General features: G+C 37.5%; 1 protein-coding gene across 1 annotated transcript; it reads left to right on the plus strand.

Annotated features, from left to right (window-relative positions):
- On the plus strand, window positions 1-23565 carry LOC115419878 (synaptophysin). The gene is given in 8 exon segments (XM_075353477.1): window positions 1-217; window positions 397-473; window positions 14343-14389; window positions 14392-14461; window positions 16143-16194; window positions 16197-16343; window positions 17488-17661; window positions 19858-23565. Coding segments are annotated over 8 exon segments (708 nt in total). The 5' UTR covers window positions 1-202; the 3' UTR covers window positions 19984-23565.
- The last annotated feature ends 1174 nt before the right edge of the window (window positions 23566-24739 follow it).

The following is a 24739-nucleotide window of genomic DNA, read 5'->3' on the forward strand; positions in this document are numbered from 1 at the left end:
TTGTAATGTTTTTGTAGCTCTGAGTGTCGGTTGTTGCTCGGTTTCTCATCGCTTTTATCAGTTGTGCTTGGCTGTTTGTCCGCCTGTTGACAGCCAGGAGCGGTCGTATTGCCTGTCACTCTCCGGATGAGACGGATTATCGTCAGTTAGCCACCAGCGAACGGACACTGCCGAAGCCGAGGCCGGACTGCTGCGGGTCTACATGGACACGGTTCAGGTGAGGAGGGGGAACCCGCGGCGGTGACAGGAGTTAGCTTAACGTTAGCACGACTGGGCTAACAAGGGCAGGGCCAGTTAGCAGCAAGGTGACGGAAAGGTACCGACACGAGCCGCTTCCGTACCTGCTCACGGTACTCACTACTCTGTTTGTCTTCTACGCTTGTTTGTTCTCCTCAGAAACTTTCGTCTGGGTTTTCCCTGGACCTGGGACCACTGAAGGAACCTCTGGGATTCATTCGGGTCCTAGAATGGGTAAGTCCTGGAGTCTGTGTGGACCCTGTAGACCTGCTCTGGAAACCCGGACTCAAACCCCCTTCCTGGTTCAGTTAAGCCTGGACGTGAACGCATCACTTCTGTCATTGGATTCTCGTGATGTTTCTGATGATGGACGGTCAGCTGTGTCTGTGGTCCACGTTGGTCCACAGACACAGGTCCAGTCCTCATGTCTTTACAGGATAGTCCTAGTTCGGGGTAGAAGCTGAAGGAACAGGTTCTATATGGATGGCAGGCTGGTTTTTGTCACTTTGGTTTGGGTCCTGCTAAGGTCCTTTACTTCCCTGTTAAGTGGAATGAACTTTTCCAGATGACTGCTGCTTTTAGTGGAGAACTTACACTTTACAACCAACTGTTACATTCTTCTAAAAACCCTCAGGAACAGTAATAAACAAAACACAACAACACACATTAAGATAAAACACATCTGAGGTCTCTGATTTTAAGAAGTGTTTTTAGAGAAATGAAAACACTGATACATTTGTGATTTATTTGACTTTCCTTAAGAATGTCTAAAAACAATTTTTTCTTAATCAAGTTAATGATTTTGTGATGATCATAGGTTGGACAGATTATCATGATATATCGATAATACGTGATATCTGTATAATTGTCATTGTTTTATTATTTGTCAGCGAACTTACCGTCGAATGGAGAAAAATTTGCAGTAGGTTAAGGCCTGGTTTGTCAGTTATTCATTTGCAGCTGTTTTTAGCTCTGCCTTATGTTGTACATTTACAGTAGACTTAGTGAAAGGTTAACCAAGAAACACTCAATTCCATCTAAAGCATGGACATTCTTTACATAGTAAAACTCAATAATGTGTAGCAAGTGGACCAGTTACCAAAGAATTAACACATATAATGAGTCTTGATTTCTATCCAAAGTTTAGTTATTTAATAGTTAACAGCGCCAGCAACTGGCCAAGAGTTGTGACGATGCCATTGTTTGTAGTCTGGTGAAAATCGTTTGGCCTGTCTGTGTTGAGTATTATCATGATAAATGTCAAATCTTGCTGTTTAAAGGCTGTTTTTTTTTTTTGGTCCTTAGGAAAACTGAAAAAAAACCAGATGATTATACATGTCTGTAAATTATTCATCAAAAAGTACAATATAACAAAAACTACCTGAAAAGATCTAGAATATGTTGATCGACAGACAGACAGAAAGAATTTATTGGTCCCAAGATAAAATACACCTGTAATATCTGATTCCACCTGTTGTTATTAATGTTTATTTCATGCACACAAGAGAATTAACACATACTATGAGCCATATTTTCCAGCAGTAGCTTAATTGTTTTATAGTTAAACAGCGCCACCAACAGGCCAAGAGCCAAGTTTCAAGTATGATTTATGTAGAAAATAGATGTTATTTATGGGTTTACGTGGTTAGAAGACAAAAATATCATAAATTGTTGGAGAAGATGGTAAATGGTAAAAATGTTATACAGTGCGAAAAAATTATAAAAGACACAAGGAGAAAATATCATTAAAGATGCAGTAAGACAAGTATCTTAATTGAGATGAGTGTACTATGGTTTTATGGCCATGGTAAAGCAGACTTTTTCCTGTTATGGAGGTCTATAAAAGCGCTGTAGATGCAGATCTGTGTGGTCTGTGTCAGTTGGACGAAGCAGCAGCTGCTCAGTCTCTGACAGCTTGGATTTCCATGTTGCTGCTGCTGCTCAGTAAAACACACCACAAATATCCACCCACCGTGGCCCTGTGTGTGGAATAAGAAAGGCTATTATGAAACAGCTTCCCACTACAGCAGACACTCTTTCTGTAGCTTCTTTTAGCCGTTAGCTGTTAGCGCTCTGCGTATCCAAGGTGGGGACTCGTACCGCAGCCTCGTCCTGTTGGGAATTAACACATACAGTCTTATCTGTTGCTGGGGAGTTAATATGCAGGAAGACTAGTAGGAAGGTCTGTTTCCACCGGGTTCAGTCAGTTAGTGGCAGTGCTCGCCTTTAGAGTACATATTAAACATCGGTACATTACATATCAAATGAACAGGGACTTCATTTCCAGCTTGAATGTTTATGGGAGTTTTATTCTATTTCGTGTTTCCATAATCTTCTTTCTTGACTAAAAAAATATCTGGCACACTGAAAGCTGCCGTGGTTGATAGTTTTTTTGGTGTTCATTGCAGATAGATGTACTTTAGTTGTCCCAAACTGGGAAATTACTGCACTGTAGTTTCCCAGTTTGGGAACCAGTTTCAACCAATGGGAAAATGGTTGAAACTGCTGGAATACAGTAGAAATGTCAAATATCACTAGTTTTCTTCAAAACATTATATGGTTAAACTGCAGTGAGATTAAAAAATGTGATTATAATGAAATTCAACTGGGCATTTTTGTTCACAACAGTAACCAGAGGAAGTATCAGACACTACAGAAAAAAATACTAATGCAATCAAGTCAATTTTACTCTTAATCTGTGACACATCCAAGACTCTAATCACCACCAGTGCCTCATCCCCCTACTATTTATTATATGGAAAATATTACATTTATTTATGGGTTTGTTATTTTTGTTTTTTGTAATGAATAGTTCAGAACTCAAATAATTAAAATGGCATTTAAAGGGTTAAAATCCTGAAAATTGTTTAATGTTTTATAGTTTTGAGCAGGGCTTAAGTTGTTTAAGAGATTTATATAAAAAACAAGAAAAGCAGACCTCCGACAAGACAGATCTGCCACCCCCACCCCCACCTCCGATCACCACCAAAATTTAATCATTTCTTCCTTGTGCCAGTATCAACATTTCCTGAAAATTTCATAAAAATCCGTCCATAACTTTTTGAGTTATCTTGCTAACAAACAAACACACACGCAAACACACAAAGCAGTGATCACAATGCCTCCTGGTGGAGGTAAAAAAAAAAAGCAAGAAAATAATATTTATGTATGCTGGTTTCATAGCTGTTTTTTCATGCACGTACATTTTTGCCAACAAGGTAACCACAGGGTAGTACATTTGTGGAGGGCATATGGGCTAAATTCCATGATGGTCTCTGTGTCTCTGTTCTTATTATAATTAAAGCAGATTGAGAAGGAACCAGAATTCACCTCCTTATCTGGACTCTGATTTCAGGCTGTATCTCATCTGTGTCCAGTGCTTCCTTTAAATGATCCCATCCCTATGTCCCATCATGCTCTGTTTTACTTTGCCATGTGGTGAGAAAAGTCTCACTTTACCTTTAACATAACTCCATAAATTATTTTAAGGACAAGCATGGAGTGTGTTGTTATAATGTTATGTTTGTAAGTTTACTAAGTATATACAGTCTATGGTTACAATGCATAGCGACATGAATACAACTAACCACACAAATAACCCTGTAAAATGTGCACACATTTGTAACGTACAACAGAACCAGTGTTCAGATGAACCTTAGGTACCGACCACTGACCAGATTCAGTGAAACATCACTGAGGCTGGGAAAAGTGGCTTAATTTTCTACAACAGTGTCAAGTTTAGCCATATTTAGTGTTTAGCTTTGGACAGAGCTGCAACAGGAAGGGTGTACTCTGAAGTTCTGCTGTATTTTTTCCTCTGACTTCAGCTCCTGCAGCTTTAAGAGGAAAATATCAGCTTATTAAAACTTGAGTCTTTTATGATTTTTGTCACTTTGGTTTAGGTCCTGCTTTGGCACCTTTGGAGCTTATGTTTCCCTGCTAAATGAAGTACTTTTTTCCAGATTAACTGTTTTTTAATTGAGCGGTCATCACCTTCCTCATAAACAGATGGAAATAAACTCCACTGGACAAGACTGTAAATGTAAAGAATGGAGTTTGATGATGAAATGTCAGCACTTCTTCGACACAGGTGACTTTGATTCTGAGGCTTATGACGGTACCAAGTTATTATGGGATGTTATTATCTTTGCAAAGTTGCCGTTTGTTGATCCTCGGTTCAGACTAAACTGTGACAGTTCAGACCTTGTTTGTTGGATTCCAAACAAATCTTTAGTACAGCTACTGACAACACAAACCGTACAGAAAAGAGAGGTGATTTGTGGTTTTACTGTGGCTGTTTTCAGTCTAAAAACAGAGCTAAGCTAACAGAGCCATAATGTAAACTATCAGTTGACACAGCATGTGAAAATATTAAGACACTGTTATTTTGAGCAACTGCTAAAATAAGTGTGTCGTGGACATTTGTCTCTAATAAAAGAATCTTCAGAGTCATTCTTGGGGCCTCTGGATACTGATGGTCTCCTGAATTTACAGAACTGAGCTCACAGGATGTAACAAAACGTATTGATAAAGAAACTTACTGGAACATCATGTTCTACTTCTGCCTAAAGACAAAGCTACAATTGTCAGTCACACAGCACAATAAATTTTCCATTATAAGTGTATGAGCTTTAGTTTAAGAGGAAAACTTGATGATACCATAATACAGATGTGTGTAAACAATGGGCTTTATACTTTATTCAGTGACTGATACAGTCTGCAGATACATAGGGTCAATTCGTTGGTGGTTTTGGTCCTAAGTGTGTTCTGGAACCATAGTGCCCCCTGTCGGCAAGAGTCTGGAATGTTAATACTGCTTAGAAACACTTAACAAAATAGTATAAAGTGATGTTGAAATGAATGGTCCCTTTTCTGGACTTTGCGTCCCATTGGTGTAATTTTTAAAACATTGGGTAAGTTTGGGAAACACTGCTTTGGATATGTCCATGTTGACTTCTTTTCTCTTGCCGTTGTCAGTTTATCGTGTTTTTTGCAGATTGTCAGTCTGTTATTCTGTCAGTACCTTTCTGTCTGTGGTTCATTGTCTACTGTCTGTTCATGCCGGTATCTGAAGCTTGTGACTCCATCAGACCACTATTGTTCAATTGCTTTGTTGCTTTGGAGGCGGTTGTTTTTATCTTTATGAACGTTCTTCACTCCTTGGCATTCAAGGCGTTCCCACAGTTGATGCCTTGTTGCTCTGAGCGTCTTAAACGCAGATATTAGTTGAACTGGTTGTGTTTGTTATAAGTTCACATTCCAGACAGAAATAGGCAGAATTCTTCTCATTTCCCTCCCTCCTCTACTCACTCTTGGGAGATGTTTGTAATTGATTTTCCTAAATGTCAAACTGTTCTGTTTGCCAAAGCCTTTAAACATGGATGGAAGCCAGTACAAGCGTTTTACCAACGTGGTGTCAGGTGGAGCTGGTCGTCACTGACAGACGATGGAGTCCAGCAAGGAGATATATATATATATATATATATATATATATATATATATATATATATATATATATAAAAAGATGATCCCTGTTCTGGAACAAGACCATACATCTCAATAAGGTTCCCAGAAGGCTATGGGGCTTCTTAGGTTTTCCATTTTCCATTTTATACCATTTTTATATGACGATAATTACACTTACATTGTTTCTCTTATCTTTAGGGTTAATTTTATTTACAGTATCAGGTCAAACAGTCACAAAATGGGTTGACCTTCTTGGATAAGAGCTCAGATTGCATTGATCTAATTCATTTTGATATAACATTAAGTCAGAATAAATAAAATGAAAAAAATCAGATTAGATCGAGATTAAAGCAGTAACAAATTAAAAATTGTCGCCTTACTTTTACTTAAGTGTTTGATTTTGAGGTTTTTTACTTCACTACAGTCTATCTGAAGCTGAAGTTTGATCATGAAGAAAACTCAGTTAACCACAATTCCGTCTGTGTTGCCTCGGTAAGGCCACATGGTGCTTGTAGCATCATACACATTCTATACATTCATGTAACCAGAAGAACATTGGCTAAAACCTCAACAAAACCAATTGTCGGAAAACCGAACACAACTCAGGCAACAAGCACTTAAATGGACAAATATGTAAACCAGGCTAACAGCATCTTGTCTTTTCATTTTCATTTGTTTTCTGATTGTAACTTGCTTTTATGTGAATAAGTCTGCTAATTCGTTGTTTTGTGTCACACTGAAATTTCAATTTATTTATTTGAAAGGTACAGTGAGCATTAATGAACATACATGTTTTCACATGAATGTAAACACTCCAGATTTTAGCCAAAGGCTAGTTTCCATCCGTTGTCCCACAGAAGATTTCCATAAAAACAGTAAAAGCACAAACGACTATAAAAATATATATGATTCAGACTAGAAACAAATAGACCAGAGTTTGACCGTGTTAAAGAATTTATCAACTTCAAATCTTAGTCAATGTATTATCTAAACAGATATTTTCCGGCTCATTTTCAATAATTACATTTACACTCCAAATCTTTTCAGAAATGTTTTTATCTACACAAACCTGCATAACCGTAGAGCACCATCATGAGGTCATGATCATGAGCTAGGATAAACAAAAGGTCACATGACATGTTGCATTTTTTTTGTATCCTACTGAGACGTTCGGATCCTAGAACTCTGAAGCCTAAACACACAAGAACGAAAACAAGTTTTTATAAAATTTATACTTGGACAGAGTTTTTAAGAAATAATAATTTTCAGTGATATAAACTGGCATAGCTCTAGTTTTTTGGGTGATTTTTAGTCAGGTGATTATTACTAAGCATGCCACGATACATCAGCCAACATTGGTATCAGTATATCAGATGTCTTTTCATTGATGGGCGTGCCAGATATTTACCTATCTGTTGTGTTATTTATTTAGTTTGGTTTTGTTTTTGTTTTGTCTGAATCTGTGTTCATTCAAAAACAATGTGGTCAGGGACTTAACAATATGAATTTATTTTATATTTATAATGAAGATTTATTGGTTAAGGGATAAATTTAAAAAATTGAGAAACAGTAACTGGCAATCAGTGCATCTGTAATATTAGTGGTGTTAAATAATCTGTAGATGACAAAAATGAAAAAAAAACAAAAACAGAAAAGACACAAGAAGACAAAATTACATCTGTAGTCTGTCATTATTGATAAGAATGTCTGAAAAAGTGATTGGTTTGGGTTGTGGTTTGAAGTCTTGTTTTGGTTAAAACATGACAAACATTTCACTAACCTAGAGATAAAACTACACTGTTGCCCATGAAATTGGAATACTTTCATGTAGATGGAAGAAATAAAACACGGGAGAAAATACACGTTTTTCCAGATACACAGCTATGTGGACACATGGCATTAGAAAGGTGTGTGGGGAAAGAACTGGGAATTAAGTACAAAAACACTGCAGTACAGGAAGGTTGGCTTTTTCATGTTTGGTGTTTATGACTTTAATCCTGGAGTTTCATTTAGACTCTTATTAGCTGAACAGAACATGGAAATCTCTTAATTTTCTTGTGACTCAGAGCCTCACTTCTGCATCTTCTGATAAGGTCGCATCGTGAGTCATGGACACGTAACTGCTGCTGTGTGAAATGTTATTAACTGGACCTATACGTGCTGCCTCTTATCTGATCCGGCCCCGCTCCCGAACATGAGAGGTGTGGAGGAATGCTTGGGCTCTGGGCGGGACCCCTGACCTCTGCACAGGGAACCCCCGCCCTGGATGGATGCTTTATTTGGGGTCCTGGGGCGGGTCACACTGGGCTTAGGTGAAAGCTGAGAAATGTTGTGTAGTTCCAGAGGACACCTGAAAGATGAAACCCATTCCTGGAATCCTCCCAGGGTTGGAAGCTGCTAAATACTGTGCTTGCTGTGTCTCTGTGTCTCTGCTTATCCCTATTGGCTCTTTAAACACGTCCATCGCTGCCGGTGAACTCACAGCTGTTACCGAGCAGAAACAGACCCCGATGATCTAGGAATGTACTTCGGTAGATGTGGGCGTGAGTGAACAAAGGACATTATTCTTGAGAGAAAGTACGAAGCAGGAAATCACATGCCTTATTGGGAGCGTTTGATTGGAGGAAGGATGTGGTGGGGGGTGACAGGGGGGGAGGAGAGGAGCTGCCCTTTGTCACCGGTTCCACGCGATGCTTATCCACAGACACTTTATGAGGCGACAGTTGTGAAACATGAGTGACCGACTTGAAACCATGTCATCGCGGGTCATGTGAAATATCATCTCTGGTATCAGGACCTTAGTCCTTATGTCATGAGGTGTTTCCCACTGATAAGAAATATGTCAACACTTTGGATGAGAAACAAACATGAACCACAACATCAACCACCGCTGGGACATAAGATGAATGATGCTAAAACGTGTCTTTAGAGCTGTGAACTGAATTCTTACCTTTGAGAATCATATCCATTTAGTTTCTGGAACAGTTTGATGACCGATGTCAGAGTATTAAATGTGTGTTTTGAAGATATAAATGATAATTGAATGTTAATGTCATCATGGATAAATAAGAACTGTATCATCCGTGTAAAGGTGGAGCTTAGAGGTAATGTGTTTATGTAAAAGGTGAAAAAGAATAATGTCACTAAATAATTAGATTTTTCAAGGGTTGCAGTTCAGGTGTCAAGGGAATTTTTATGTTATTTGACTAAAATTTGCATTCATTCTCAAATGTTGGAGCTTCCTTGTGTTTGTGGAGGACGTGAGGCTAAAAAACAAGTCACTACTTGGATTAACTCATAGTTTTTTTTTATATATATTTTTTTATATCTAGCCAAGAACTACCTCTAAAAAAAACTGTGTTATGTGCAACACATGACAATAAACAATCTGGAATCTTGAAATAGTCCAGGTACTTCCATTGGATAATTACAGCAGTGATTAATATATTTCACTTCTTTAACCCTTTAACTGGTGCATGAGGAGGTGCTTCATTTCTTAGAACCATAAAGACTGGACTGTGTTTCAATGGACCATGTGGTCCTGATTGGGTCCAGATTGACCCTGCTCCAGAGTGATGGTCCATCAGGGTGAGAAGAGAAAGGGGATGAAAGTGATTACCCATCATGCCTAGTGCCTACAGTACAGCCTGTGGGGGGGGGAGTGTTATGATCTGTGGTTGGTTCAGTTTGGTCAGGTCTAATGATGGAAATGAATGTGGTGACATGTAAATTTAATGACATGATGCCACAGTGAATATGTGTGTGTTGGGCTAATGCTCTGTGAATGCACTGTCAGGGGTTTTTTATTTGGTGTTCTTCTTGAAAGAGATTTTTTTTTATAACTTACAATAAAAAAAAATAATTGACTTTCCACATGATTTTAGATGATTACTCTTACAATAGTTGTCCATATATGTGTAAAAATCTAGAAAATCCCTCAAATCTGAAAAATTGTAAAATCAAAACCTCTTAAATTACTAGTTCTATTCTGATGCATGTCATTTGTAGTTTATTTGTGATGTGTTCTGTTTCTAAGCCTTAAATAGACAGTAAAGCTGTACTATACATTAAAATAAGCAGTATTTTATCTGTGGAACCAGGTGAACTGGCCACTTCAGCAAAACCATGAACTTTTTTAACTGCTTGTTAACAGGTTGGCACAGGTTTTAATGCACAAAAGTGAGATATAGATGTAGACCTAAAGGTCAGATGGTGTCAACACATTAATGCAGTGTTTGACAAGCTTCACATACTGGTTCCATGTTGGATATGTACGTAACGCTGCCCGCTGTCGGCTGCTGGTTGAAAACCCACTCTGTTTCCCAGTTGTTGGTCTATTTTCACTCTTGACTTCACGTTCTGGTTTTTAAAAATAGGACGAAACAGCAGCAGTCGCATTAGCAGGGCGCATTCTGTTTACCAGTTTAGCACCTTAACAAGGTTTTTCCTGGCTCTGAAAAGACGTTCTGGGTGGGGAGGGATGTTTGGGACGCCTCAGCTGGACATGTGCTGACACTTGGGGGGTGTCGAGGGTGTGGGGGTTGGGTCTGGGTTTGGGTTCAGGTCTTTATCCCACCTATCCCATGTCCATTCATAAATACCTACCTTGCGCTTTGGATCTGGAACGAGCTTCAACCTGTTTGTCACCAAAGAACGAACCTGTTATTCATGTTAAATAACAAACACCACAATCCCACTATTTCAAACTAGATGTGTGTAAACTGTAAAATGTATTTCTGATTGTCAGGCTTCAGATTGAAATGTTATCGCTATGAAAATGTTCATATGAGTCCAGTCCAGGGCTGCAACGACACGTTGACCAGTTGACAAATAGTCGATTGTGAAATTAGTCACCAACTTAGTAGTTGGCAGGTCATTAATGACGTCTTCATGTGTATCCCAAATGTTTTTTATTGCTGATTGCAATACTTGAGTATTTAGTTGTTTCTTTAAGAAACTTGTTATGCTTTCTAATTGTTGTGGAACAGACGTTATTTATTGCTGCAATCAATATAAATAAGAGCCACTGGGTTTTTGGTGGGGTTTTTTTTGCGGTTCATACTCAGACTAGTCAATAACAGTATTGATGACTAGTCAATTATTGAAATAATTATTAGTTTCAGTCCTAGTTTTTGAGTGATTTCTAATGAGCATGCAGCAATGTATAAGCCAACATCAGCATCAGTATATCAGATGTCTTTTAATCAGTGGCAGTGTCTGTTTATCTGTCATGCTATTTATTTAGGTTTTTGTCTGAATTTTCTATGACAAATCAGTGTTCATTCAAAAGTAATGTGGTGAAGGATTTAAAATACTAATTATTTTATATTCATAATGAAGATTTATTGGTTAAGGGGATACATAACAGCAAAAAAGAAACAAAGTAACATCTGCAATCAGTGCATCCATAATTATTAGTGATGTTAATAATTTGTAGAAGACAAAAATGAGAAAAAAACAAGAAAAATAATTTATCAAAACTTATTCATTTTAATTATAGTTTTAACTCTTGTTTTTAGTCAAACATGACAACACACTTCCTAATGTAAAAGAAACTTCACTGTTTTCCCATTTAGTTGGTATAATTTGTTCCAGACACATGTCTTTTTATTCCTATTCTACACCATTAGTAATCACCAGGTGTAATGATTACATACTGAGTCCCACTTACACTTTATTTATGAAGAATACAATCACACTGTCACAATCCATTTCACGAGAAGAGTTAAAGAAATTTAATTGTGATTTCTGGGCCGTACTGTATTATAATGGTACATCTGAATATACAGGAGTAAAACAACAAAACGCTGGAAACACACTATAGGCTACCGTAAAGGGTAAAGGGATAATATGTCTGCTGATTTGCACAGGAACATTAGCATGATATAAACAGAATATTATCATGAGACTAATCAGTCCGCTGGATGTGGGTTTCGTGTTCATGTGTTCATGTTCAGGTTCAGTCTTGGACGTCTGGACTGTTTTGTGCTCCGTCAGTTCATGGTAAAGTTCAGAGAGGACACGCTCTGGGCTCCACTCGGCCGGCGTTCTTCCTGCTGCTGTTTGCTCTGTGTCAGAACAGTTGAACATCCTCAGCGGTTTTTCCCTCCAGTAAAAACTATTTGCTGACGTTTGTTGTTCTTAGTTTAAGCAGAACTGGGAACCTGGAAGAAGTTGTTGTTAACGTAAAGATAATTAGACCTGTCACAAACGTTACTTAAGCACCTCACCTGTTCCAGTACTTGCATAATAATAATAACCTCTGTGACACTAATGTTTTATTTCATCAGTATTTCCCACCTCATCAAACATTTACTATTGTTGATGATCATGGTGATAAATGTTAACCGTTATATTTTTAAGTTTAAAGGCAGATTTTTGGTCCCTAAGTGAAAACTGAAGAAACCAGACAGTCAGTAAGGTTCATTTACACCAGGTTCATTTTAGGTTCCACATTCAGCACAATCTGATCTCAGTTAGGCTGGACGGTAAAATAATAAGGGTGAAAAAAGTAAAATTACCATTGTGAAAATGTTTACATCTACAAACCTATCCTTGAACAAATGTGAATAACATGAAAAACCACAACAACAACCTGAAGTGTCATAAGAAAAATATGTGCAATTGTAACAATATTATGCCTCAGTTTCAACATTTACACATGTGTATTGCAACTTACAGATCACAATAGATCTACAAATACACAAAACCTTTAGTAAAGGCAGAATATGGGTAGAATGGCACTTATTTTCTCTTAACGCATGTCATTTAGTTCCTATTTTTCAGGTTATTCACATTTTTGTCAAAGGATAGTTTGTAAATGTAAACACTTTCATTTAATTTTACTTTTTACACTATAAGAAAGAGAAACATTTGGAGTTATTATTCATTTTTTTATTACATTAGGTTATTATGATAGTATTTTACTGGTCCGACCCACTTGAGATCATATTGGTCTGCATGTGGAACCTGAACTAAAATAATTTTGATACCTGTGACTGTTGATATCTTCAGTATAATTTCACAAATTCATTCAATGGGCTGGATTGGAGCCTTTGGTGGATTGGATACATTTGTTTCTACAATAAATCTTTTGTCAATAAAGACATGTTATACCTTTATCCACATAATAAACAAGGGAAATGTTGTGAAACTAGAGGTTATTACTTTTCAAATGAAATGTCATGATTAATTTAGTCCTTGTGGTTCTTCAGTTATAAGCTTCTGGATCATATGAACTTATGATAACACAAAACATGTCGGTCTGCGTGAGCTGTGTTTTTTGGTTTGTCAGCTGTATGTCGGCGGATTTGCAGTGTTTGCTTTCTGACTCTGAGATGGAGGGAGGTTGTTTCCTGTGGGAAAAAAGGATGTGAGCGATATCGACACAACCTCGCAGGGAAAACTCAGCTGTTACTTAGAAACAAGGCATCGACGGTGGTTTTTTTTATTGTAATGATGTTTTTTGTGGGGGGATTTTCTGTTAAAGCACTGACTCTTATTGGAGCCTTTTTGTGTCCTGCTGTGTTTGGAAAATGTAGAAAAATGTCAGAATGTGTTCCCTTCTGTCCAGGAGAAGTAAAGTGAACTGGAGTTTGACCCATGTGGATTGTTAAAGGCTGATATGATAATGGTGGCAGAATCTGACTCAAAGTAATGAATGTTGAAATGAACAGTGATTCTGTCAGGGATACATATGCATTTTTTGTCCAGGGGACTCTATTGTATCCAAATACTATGAATGGAGTGAATCTGTAAAACATCGTCTTCAGCCTCAACCTGAACGACACCATGAGTTATTATAAAATAGGGGCGTCAAACATACAGGCCATGGCCAAAACCGGCCCACCAAAGGGTCCAGTCCGGCCCATTGGATGAATTTGTGAAATGCAAAAATTACACTGAAGATATTAACGATAAACTATCAACGATGTCAAAATCATTTTAGTTCAGGTTCCACATTCAGTGGGTCAGACCCAGAAATACTATCACAATAACCTATAAATAATGACAACTCCAATTTTTGTCTTTGGATTAATGTAAAAAGGGTAAAATTACTTGTAAATGTTTACATTTACCAACTATCTTTTCATGAACAACCATGTACAACCTGAAATGTCTGAAGAAAAGTAAGTGTAACTAATCTATCACAATATTTTGCCTGTTACTAAATGTTTTGTGTATTTGTAGATCCACTGTGATCTGTAAGTTGTAATGAATCTGTGTAAATGATAAACTGAGGAATAATATTGTTAAAATTACACTTATTTTAAGAAATTTCAGGTTGTTCATATTTGTACCTGTTCACATTTTTGAAAGGATATTTTGTAGATGTAAACATTTTCAAACAAGTAATTGACATTTTTTCACTCGAAACAAAGAACATTTTGGAGTTAACATTATTTATAGGTTATTATTTTGTTATTTTACCGGTCTGACCCACGTGAGCTTACTTTGGGCTGAATGTGGAACCTGAAACTAAATGATTTCTGACATCCCTGTTGTAAAACCTCAGATCCAAAAACCCAGTTTCTAATTTTCTGAATAAGTGCCCAATTTTTTTAGCAGCAAATCACACTGTCATAGTGTTTTAAAACCTTAAATTATTTGTCTAACTGTCTCTGTCTCGCCCCCTCAGGGTTCACCATCTTTGCCTTTGCCACCACCGGAGGCTACTCTGGGGAAACCACTTCACAGTCCAGTGTCCGTCCCCAGGGAAGGACCTGCCTATAAAGGCGCACTTCGGATACCAATTCAGGATTACAACTACTGCATGTTCACCCTGAGTCGGTTTGATTTGAAGATGTCAAACATACGGCCCATGGGCCAAAAGCAGCCTGTCAAAGGGTCAATCTGGCCGTGGGATGGAATTAGTGAAATGCAAAAATTACACTGAAGATATTAACAATCAAGGATGAAAAGATCATTTTAGTTCAGCTTCCACATACAGCCCAGTTCAAGTGGGTCAGACAAGAAAAATATTATCATAATAACCTATAAATAACGACAAACTATGAATTTTATCTCTTTTAGTGAATAAAAAGTGAAAATTTCATGAAAATGTTTACATGTACAAATTATCCTTTAAAAAAATGTGAATAACCTGAAATATCTTAAGAAAAATAAGTGGAATTTTACCAATATTCGGCCTTTTTCTAAATGTGTTTGTGTAGTTGTAGATCCACTGTGATCTGGAAGTTGTAATGCACATGTGTAAATGATAAACTGAGACATAATATTGTTAAAATTACACTTTTTTTTTTTTTTAGTTCATGTTATTTGCATTTTCTTAAGGTTACTTTGTGGATGTAAACATTTTCATAATGTAATTGTACTTTTTTCACTGTTTTTCCTTGCCACTTGAGATCATATTCAACTGTATGTGGTTCCCAGAACTATGAGTTTGACATCCCTGGTTGGAAATGATGAAGAACCACAACCCAGGAAAGATGCATCAGACTGCATGGTTAGTTTGACAATATCTCCGGTGACTATGATCACTAGAACTCCTTAGTTTGTTCCAGAGAGATGGTAAAAACATGTCTGTGTTTGCAGCCAGTGTTACTGGTGTTGAGGCCCCTTCCACCCTAAAACTCAAAATGTCCAACTTGTGCTGCGTTATGTTCTCTGGTCCGACTGGGAATCGTCAGTGGTTGCGTCTCCTTCCCTGATTTATCATGTGACCCTTTACTGAAGAAAACCAGACATGATACTGAAGCTGACTTCAGCCTCTTCTGTGGAGTTGTCATTCTGGTAATGCTGCTTTTGATCAGGATAGAGAAGCCGAGGTCCTGTCCCTTCTAGTTGTGTCCCGTGGGCCAATAATCCAGTAATAAATTGTCAGTTTACAGATAATTTTTAATTAAAACTGTTGAAATATTAGACTGTGAAAAGCCCTTAAATATAAAAACTACACACCTGAAAGTCTTGGAGTTGTCATTATGATACTGTCTCTGACCTTGATCTGTTCAGTCTGAAGATGGGAACCATTAAACCAGACCTAGAACCACTAAACCACACTGGAACCATTAAACCAGACCGGAACCATTAAACCGGGCTGGCACCGTTAAACCAGACTAGAACCAGAAAACCCACTGAAATCGTCTTCGATGTCGCTCATACAACAAACAAACAAAACACGTCTCTGTTCAGTCAGATCAGAGTCCTTACCTACCGTCTGTTTTCAGTCTGAAGATTTGGCATTGTGGTGCAGATGAATTAACCTCTAACAGCAGCAGATCTTGTGAGTTCCAGTGAAATAAAGCTTCTGTTCAATGTCTAAAGTCTTACCTGTGTTACGCTCTCTTTTCTTTGCGTCCGTCGGATAGAGGACCTGACCCAGGTGCGGCTCTGTTTTCTCTGAAATCATTAGCATCAGATCAGTGGGTTCATCAGAGCATCCGTTAACCGGTTCTCCTCCCTCTGTCCTCGTCCTCCAGGCTGGCGGCGTATCCTTATCAGATCCCCTTTTGTAACGGCCCCCCAGGAAACTGATACCCTTCCTCCAGGGTGACTTCTCCTCGTCTGCAGAGTTCTTCGTATGCGTCCGGTTGTGTTTGGGTTCCTGTACTGCACCGACCCCTGGTCCTTTACTGGGATCCCAGCACGTCTACCGCCAGAGCACACGCGGACACATCATAGTGGTTACAGCACAGGTTTCTCATGGTCTGGACCCGGATCCATCAGTCCCACAGCCTGACTCACGTAAGGATCATCAGGGCTTGGTTTTCATTTATTCTTTCTTATCTTTCTTTTTTTTTTTTTCTGTCCTGAGTGCAAAACTATAAATCACATTTAGGCTTCAGCCAAAATATAACAGGAATGACGTATATTCTCCTCTAATCAGTCATGTGGTAGTAGGTCTGGGTGACTGAAACAAAAAATACACTGGTGTGACATGTTTTCTACATTGTGATAATTACATTTTTTCATTTGTCTTTCAGTTTTATCAGTTCATTATAAGATAATTCCATTAGAGTATATTCCATGTTCTGATCAGGGGAATAGATCTTAAATGTCACTCTATTTATTTATTTATTTGTTTGTTTGTTTATTTATTTTATTTTCACCTCATTTCATCTTTAACAAACATTTTAAAACAACATATATCCATGTGGTATCATTCAAGTTTAATCAAGACCAAAGAAATAATGATAATCATCAATATTGAACTGATATGTATGTTATCGTGGACCCTATCACCCAAATCTCCTCATCTACATTTGCCAAGGATTACATATTGTTTAGAAGTATGTGTTTTTTCAACTCAAACTTCAGCAAATATCGCGAAAAATTGTACGTTTGGTTTTGTCATTGAATCCTATACATTACCAGACCCCGGTAACACATTAAAACAATAGCTATGATCGTTGTCAATAGCTGAACTAAAGGTCTGTTTGGAATCGAACAAACAAGATCACAACTGTGACAGTTTAATCTGAACCGTTGATCAACAAATGGCAACTTAGCAAAGATAATAATAACTAAATCAGACTCACCCATGTAGAAGAACCGCTGCCATTTCAGCACTGTTTTTTAATATTTGAAAAAAAAAAAATACTACGTATAATATTATTATATTTTAATTCAGTTCTAAATCTCAAATGTCAGTCTGTGTGAATTGTTATTGAGGTCTAATGAGAACTAGAACTCGAGAAACACAGACTAAATACTATTAAACCTAACACACAAACCATAAAAGGATGTATCAGTATGAAACGACAACTTGAAGCCTGAAGATTGATCATGTGACGCTGTATGAATGCCATGTGATGTCTCCGTCAGGACTTGGTGGTGACCGCTGCCTTCGCCTTCCTGTGGCTGGTGTCGTCCTCGGCCTGGGGCAAAGGCCTAACTGATGTCAAATGGGCCACGAACCCCACCCATCTGATGGAGCACTGTACGGAACCCTGTCAACCAGGAGAGTTCCCGTCGATGGGCCGCCTCAACGCCTCGGTGGTGAGTCACCGACGCACACGCCAAAACTCTGACACTTTTACCACAGATGAATAACGCCAGAATGTATTTATAGTGTTTAAATGATTCAGGTGTGTGGTGTTGATTTGGTGCTAATTGTTATTTAATTAAAGAGATTGTAGATATATTAATGTCTACAATCAGAAGGATCAAACAGAAGATTAATCAACTCTGGCTGTTTCTCAGTGAAGGATCCCTTGAGGATTCATTTACATAAATGTACATCGTGTGGAGTTTACATGTTCTCCCCGTGTCTGTGTGGGTTCTCCCCGGGTACTCTGGCTCCTCCCACCATCCAAACACATGCAATGATAGGTTAATTGGTTAATCTAAATTGCCCATAGGTGTGAATATGAGAGTGATTGTTTGTCTCTATATGATCAGCTCTGAGATGAACTGGCGAAATGTCCAGGGTGAACCCCGCCTTCACCTGTAAGTAGCTGGGATAGGCTCCAAGTGACCCCTGTGACCCTAGTGAGGATAAAGAGGGTTCAGAAAATGAATGAATGAATGAATGTACATCATTAGATATCAGTCCTTTCTTTGGAGAAATCTCAAGGCTGCATCTGTGGATCCTTGGTGCTGTTTAATTACCCACAATCCTCTGAGTGTTGTTAAAGGCCCTCATTTCTCACCTGGCAGGAAGATTAAAAACTATCCTCCTCAGTCTTCTCCCTCTCCTCTTTCTTCTCCTCTTCCTCTTTTTGATCATTTCCTCCTCCTTCTTCCTCTCAACTTAATTTGCCTCATGGTTCCTCAGTGAATCAGGTTCCAGTGGTTAAAGTCTCTGATGGCACCAGAGTGAAGCAGTGCCCCTGGTGTTGAACATAAGAAACGGCACTATCAGAGCTCCATGTTTGAGTAGTGTGTGCACTAATATGTAAATGTGCATGGCCGCGCCCTGTTCAGACCTGCTTTAACATGCATTTTTGGTTTGATCTGATCACAAATGTTCAGGTCTAAATACTTCTGTTAAAACCTGATGTTAGATAGTGTCTCCTCATACATCTGAGCAGTCAATTCCCTCATCCATCTGCAAATAAACAAGCCCAGCAGTGTCAAACATGGTCCAGGTTCTCATTTCCTGCAGATATTTTGGCTTCAGCACAAGTTCTAAAATTTAACAGATGTCTTTTAATATTTGTTTCACTGGGAGAAGAGACAGGTTTTCCTGGCTTTTCATTTGATTTACATTTGGGAGTAGTAAAAGTTCACAGGCTGCAGGAGGTTTTCCTGCTTTTTCTTTATATGAGTTGACATGAATTAATCAATTCAATGTAAATCTTTAAAACACGTTAATATGGTCCTGTTTGCACTGATTTTAGTCGCATACAAGACATGTCGCTGTATGATATGGTACGATATGTTCCAGGGTGCATTCACAGGCACACTGCTTAAAGAATGATCTGAATGTGGTCAGAGTTGAACTGAAAATGTCACCAAAAACCTTTTCCAGCAGGTCGAAATTGATAATAATCATGGTAAGTGTCCAATCAAACAAGTCTAAGGTTTGTACTGGTGAAAGTTGAAGAAAACATTTCTTGTTCTTTAAAGGATTTAAAGAAAAGTAAGAGAACAAGATGAAAACAACACAGAAGATAAAATATGTCATAAGACACAATGATTAAAAACATAAGAGGAAAGAAAATAATTATGTAAAACATACAACAAAACAAATGCAAAACTCACACCAGCATGACAATACATATCAAGAAAATCCATAAATGTAGTTATTACTGTATCAAATATGTCACAAGGATTATTACTGTAGTTTTATCTCCTAGATCTAATCCACCGTTGAACCTGTTTACATGTGATCAGATCATGAAAAACACATGAATACAGATCTGAACCTGTGTCAACTCTACACAGAACTTTATCAGATCTAAGCACTTTATTGTTCTCAACCATTCAATTTTTATAACCAGATTGCACCAGTTAATATGTATATGTTTATGTGTTTATTTCTGATGGGCGCTGCTCTCTGCTGTTTTAACTGCCTCTTGGGGTTAAATAAAGCTTAATTGAATTGAACTATTACTATATTTATCAAATACACATGTGGATCTTGGACCATTTGAGAGGGTTGGTTGTGGACCCTCTGTTTGTGGTCGACCTGAAGCAGCTTTATGATTAATCCCTGTCTCTTCTTGTGTTTTTTTTTCTGTCTTTCTGCAGATTTTTGGCTTTTTAAACCTGATTCTGTGGGCAGGAAACTGCTGGTTCATATACAAGGAGACCCCCTTCCATAAGGATCCCCTCCCACCAGCCACCGTAGAGGAGGGAGGGGTCCCCGGACCTTAGCCCTGCCCACATCGCCAGCGCCGCAGACCTGCTACGTGCCAACACTGGTTCTAATGTTAACCTACAGAAATGGAAAAAAAAGGAAGGAATATATCCCAGCAAGCCCCTCGAAAACCCACCAAACCCACCCCCCAAACTAAAGAACTCCCTCAGTTACGGGTCTTCAGTTCAAATTAGTCTAGGTGCTAATCACTACGAAAACACTAACAAAAAGGAAAACACTATGTACACGAGGTGAAGAAATTATTTAATTCAATTGGCAACTATTACATTAATCACCAACTCTTTAATTATGGTAGAAACATGTCAAAATCAACATCTTCCACCTTATAATTTAACCATTTTCACACTATTTCAGAGTAAAACAATATAATATGTGAGACACTGATATAAAACAGTGAGACTTTAGTTCATTTTGCTTATTTTTATGTTGATTATTTTGTTGTTTTTGTCTATTTTTGTTCATTTTGTTTTTCATTTGTTGAAATTTTTTGTGTGAAAATCAACACAACACATCCTCAAATGTCCAAAGATGTTCAGTTACCGTTACAAGGAAGAAAAGAAACCAGAAAGTATTCACAGCAAACACTCAAAATTTTGACCTGGATTATCAACGTATTTGCTGATTTAAATTTAATACTTTGGAGGTGAAAGGTGCAGCTCTCGTTACATAATCCTGATCAGTCTTAGGTTCTTTTATGTGCATTTTCTTAAAATCACATCTTAACATTCATAAAAGCAGGAAAGTTCAGAATTTACTCACACAGTTGTTGATAAAAGAGTAAATGCACATAATCAAAGTGCTTGTGTCCAATGGGATCTTATTTTGGTTAGAAAAGCTTGAATTACAGTCAGTGATGAGAGATCATTTCCACATGTGATGTTTGCCAGTTTACAGATATTTTTCCAAGTGCATAGCTGGTGAGTTTGTTGTAAAACTGTTGAAATATTAGACTGAAAATCCATAAAATAAAGACTACACACCTGAGACATCACAGTGACTGACGATGTCTCTGCAGCTTCAACATGAAAAACACTGGAACCATTCAACCTCTTAATACTTTAAACACCTCTATGGAAGAATGAGGTAAAATATACCAAGATAACGGTTGTTTTTGTTTTCGATGGCAGATTCGGCCATTGAGAAATTTAACACTAAACTAGATGTTTCTGTACTATCTTTGTAAAATTATCTGTTAAATTGATGAACATCCTGTGTATAAATGGTGAGACAATTCAAATTGGGTCAGTAAATGATTCCTCTCTCTCCAACGACCACTGTTCATATTTTTATGAAGTCAGATCCCATTGGGCCATAGCAAAAGGGGCGGGGCTTCAGCTTTGTAGTGATGATGTAACTCGTGACTGATCAGTTTCCAATATTTTTCCATGAGAAGCTAAAACATGTTCAGTGTAAAGTACATGTGGACTGACTAGATGAATTATCCCCAGTCTCATCATCCACTTCATATGGAGACAGACAGGATACGCTAGTGCTTCTAATCTGTTTATAGCGCCACCTTCTGACAAACACTGGCTTTAAGTTCACATGTTAGTGTGATGACCTTTTTGACCTTTTGGAGACACAGCTGTCAGTCTGATTTCTGTTGAAAGGCAGCACAAATGAAGCTGAATTTGCAGAAAATCAGCAAAAGAAAAAGCAAATTTATGATTCCAACGGTTCAGTTTTTCATAACATGACATAAAATGTGAGTTGAACCTCGTATCTATCAGCTCTTCAATCAGTGGCTCAGGTCGGATTAACAACCACATTGACCTGGAACGGATTGAAACATGATGATGATGAATCAACTGGTAATATTCATAGAACAGCAGTGGATGATGCCTAGTTTTCATTTTGATGGAAACCTGCTTTACTGTAAACCTTTTCCACTTAATTTTCTATGCATATATTAAAAATGCGACTAAAAGCAGCTGAATGAAATGCATGTACATGTAGATAGATTCTGAAGAAATACTGAGAACTGAGCGTCATCAGATCCACAGATTAAATCCGTATTGGTTCATCCCTGTGTCGAAGTTCTAATCCACTGATGCTCAGATAATGGATGTTATTAGTACACGGACGCTGCATTTTCACCATGTAAACACAAATGCGACACACACAGTTACTTACAACACACTACAACCCTCTTGTCTTAAGTAGAGAAGCAAAAATGAGCATTAATCTGAACTTGAACATGTTCAGATCAACATGTTTACTGCAGCTTCTGCTGTTGTTGGACACACTAATACTAAGATGTAACAAACCAGAACACCTGCAGCTGAAGGTGATTGACAGCAACGTTATTTGTCTTTTTCTTTATTTAATCTGCATTCGTCAACCTGTTCATTTAGATCGAAGTGAAAAATGTCACGATGTTCATTTTCATATCAGTCTATATCTATGTTTATTGTGATAAAAGTCATTTCTTTATAGTTAAAAAGCTGATTTCTGGTTCTGGGTGAAAGTTGAAGAAACCTGATGTTGTCTATGGGTTTAGATGATTCACAACAGATAAAAGAAAACAATACAATATTAAATGTGGAAAAAAGATTAAACATGATGTAAGAGATGTAACAAGGAAATATGTTAACAAAAAAAAAGTAAAAGTGGCATAAAATAAGCAACATAAAGTATGCAACAAGACAAAGAAACATGCAAAAGGTAAAAATATCTTGAAATATGCATCAAGACTAAGAAATACGGAAAAGACAAAAATGCTGTAAAATATACATTTAAATGAAAACGTGAAAACAAGCAACAAGACAAAAGTCAGACACTGTAACAGGAAAAACGACCCAAGACGAACTAGTTCAATCGGATTTTTGAATAAGATGAAAACACTGAAGCATTTATCTGACCTGAACAGAATGAACCCAATAGACTGAATAAAAATGTAAACATGATTCTGATGTAAAACACTCAACAGTTCTCATCGCTCAGCTCTTCGTTCATTGTACGTTTTTAAAGCTAACGTCTTGTTTCCATTTGGTAAAGTGTTGACGAGCAGCTTCTCTTTGATTTTTCTCTTTTTTTTTTTTTTACTTTGTCAGACTTGCTGTTGAATCTCTCAGACCTCGGAGCAGCTTTAGGCTTCGTCACTAAAGCGGTTGAATGCGTTTCCAGGCTGATCGAACCCTGCTGTATCCACTCTTCTAACTGTTCACGTTGCACTAAGGTCTGATGAAGGTCCTCGTACATTGACATGACGTTAACGGGCTCTTCGCTGTTTTATTCATTCACAGCTTCTGTAGGAAAGTCTAATGGAGAGTAATATATATTTACCACGTCGTATCAAAACTAGACACGCATTTGATCGGTTATGTTATCCATTTTTAAAGATATTTTGTTGAATTAGAGGACGCAGGTATGTGGGATGTTGATGTAAAGCATTATTGACGTGTGACTTGTCCTTGTATTTTTATGCCTTGTTCGTGGGTCTGGTTGTATCGATGTGTGAACTGTGAGAGCTGGATTCTGACTCTTTTCTTAATTCTACTGTAAATCCAGTTTCTGAGTTAATTTGTCTGTTCCCATTCAAGCAACACAAAGACATTAAAAGCCACAACATGCAGAAGCTTCATGGTGTCAGAGCATCTTTTTTTTTTCGTAAGTATTTTTTTTTTTTTAATTCCATACAGTATTAGTTTATTTGGTCGTCAATCACTTCATGCAACAAACCAAAAAAAAAAAAAACCCAACATATCCATTGTTCCATATACAATGCAACCGAAAGGGTTTAGGCTGAAGTTCAGACTTATTTTGCTTAACCCTATTTACAACTAGAAGCACTTGGAGAGCGCAGACCTCCGCCAAGGCTGATCAGGGCCCCCCCACCCCCGATCACCACCAAAATTTAATCATTTCTTCCTTATCCCATTTCCAACAAACCCTGAAAATTTCATCCAAATCCGTCCATAACTTTTTGAGTTATGTTGCACACTAACGGACAGACAAACAAACAAACAAACAAACCAACCCTGGCAAAAACATAACCTCCTTGGCGGAGGTAATTAACACAGAGTTTCCACATGAAAACAAACAAAAAATGTTCAATGTAATCATTGCTAAATATCCAACAGAAGAGAATACGTATTTAATTCAGGTAAATCCTGTCCTTTATAAAACTACCAATACTGATCCTAGTCTTTTAAACAAGTATTTTCTTTAGTCAATCCTGAGCTCTATATCTATGAACAACAGTTAATTTGTACATCTTTTTTTAAGTTTTAATTGTTTTAGACTGTTTGAATTGATCTTCCAGGCCATTCCACAGATTAACCCAGTAATTACCTTATTATAATAATAATAATAATAATAATAATAACTTTATTTGTATAGCACCTTTAAAAACAAAGTTTACAAAGTGCTTTGACAGAGGGCACAACAGCAGGATACACCAAGCAAGTAAAAACACTAAAACAGAAGCAACACAATTAGAGAGATGTATGAACAAATTACTAATCAAACAGGATCAAATTTAAAAATTTAAGTTAAAAAGGGACAGACATCACATAAAAGCAAGTCTATAAAAATGTGTTTTAAGAAGTGATTTAAAAGATGTCACTGATTCCACAAGCCTTGTCAGCATTTTACATAATAAATCCAATAATAATCACTCCAAATTTTTCTCCTTGGTTTAGTGTAAAAAAAAAAAAAGTACATGAAAAAACCTGTACAACAATATTATACCTTTTTTTGTTTCAAATGTTTCATGTATTTGTAGATCCACTGTGATCCTTAAGTTGTAAT

This window comes from Sphaeramia orbicularis, chromosome 5, assembly GCF_902148855.1.
Source record: "Sphaeramia orbicularis chromosome 5, fSphaOr1.1, whole genome shotgun sequence".
NCBI classification, from domain to species: Eukaryota; Metazoa; Chordata; class Actinopteri; order Kurtiformes; family Apogonidae; genus Sphaeramia; species Sphaeramia orbicularis.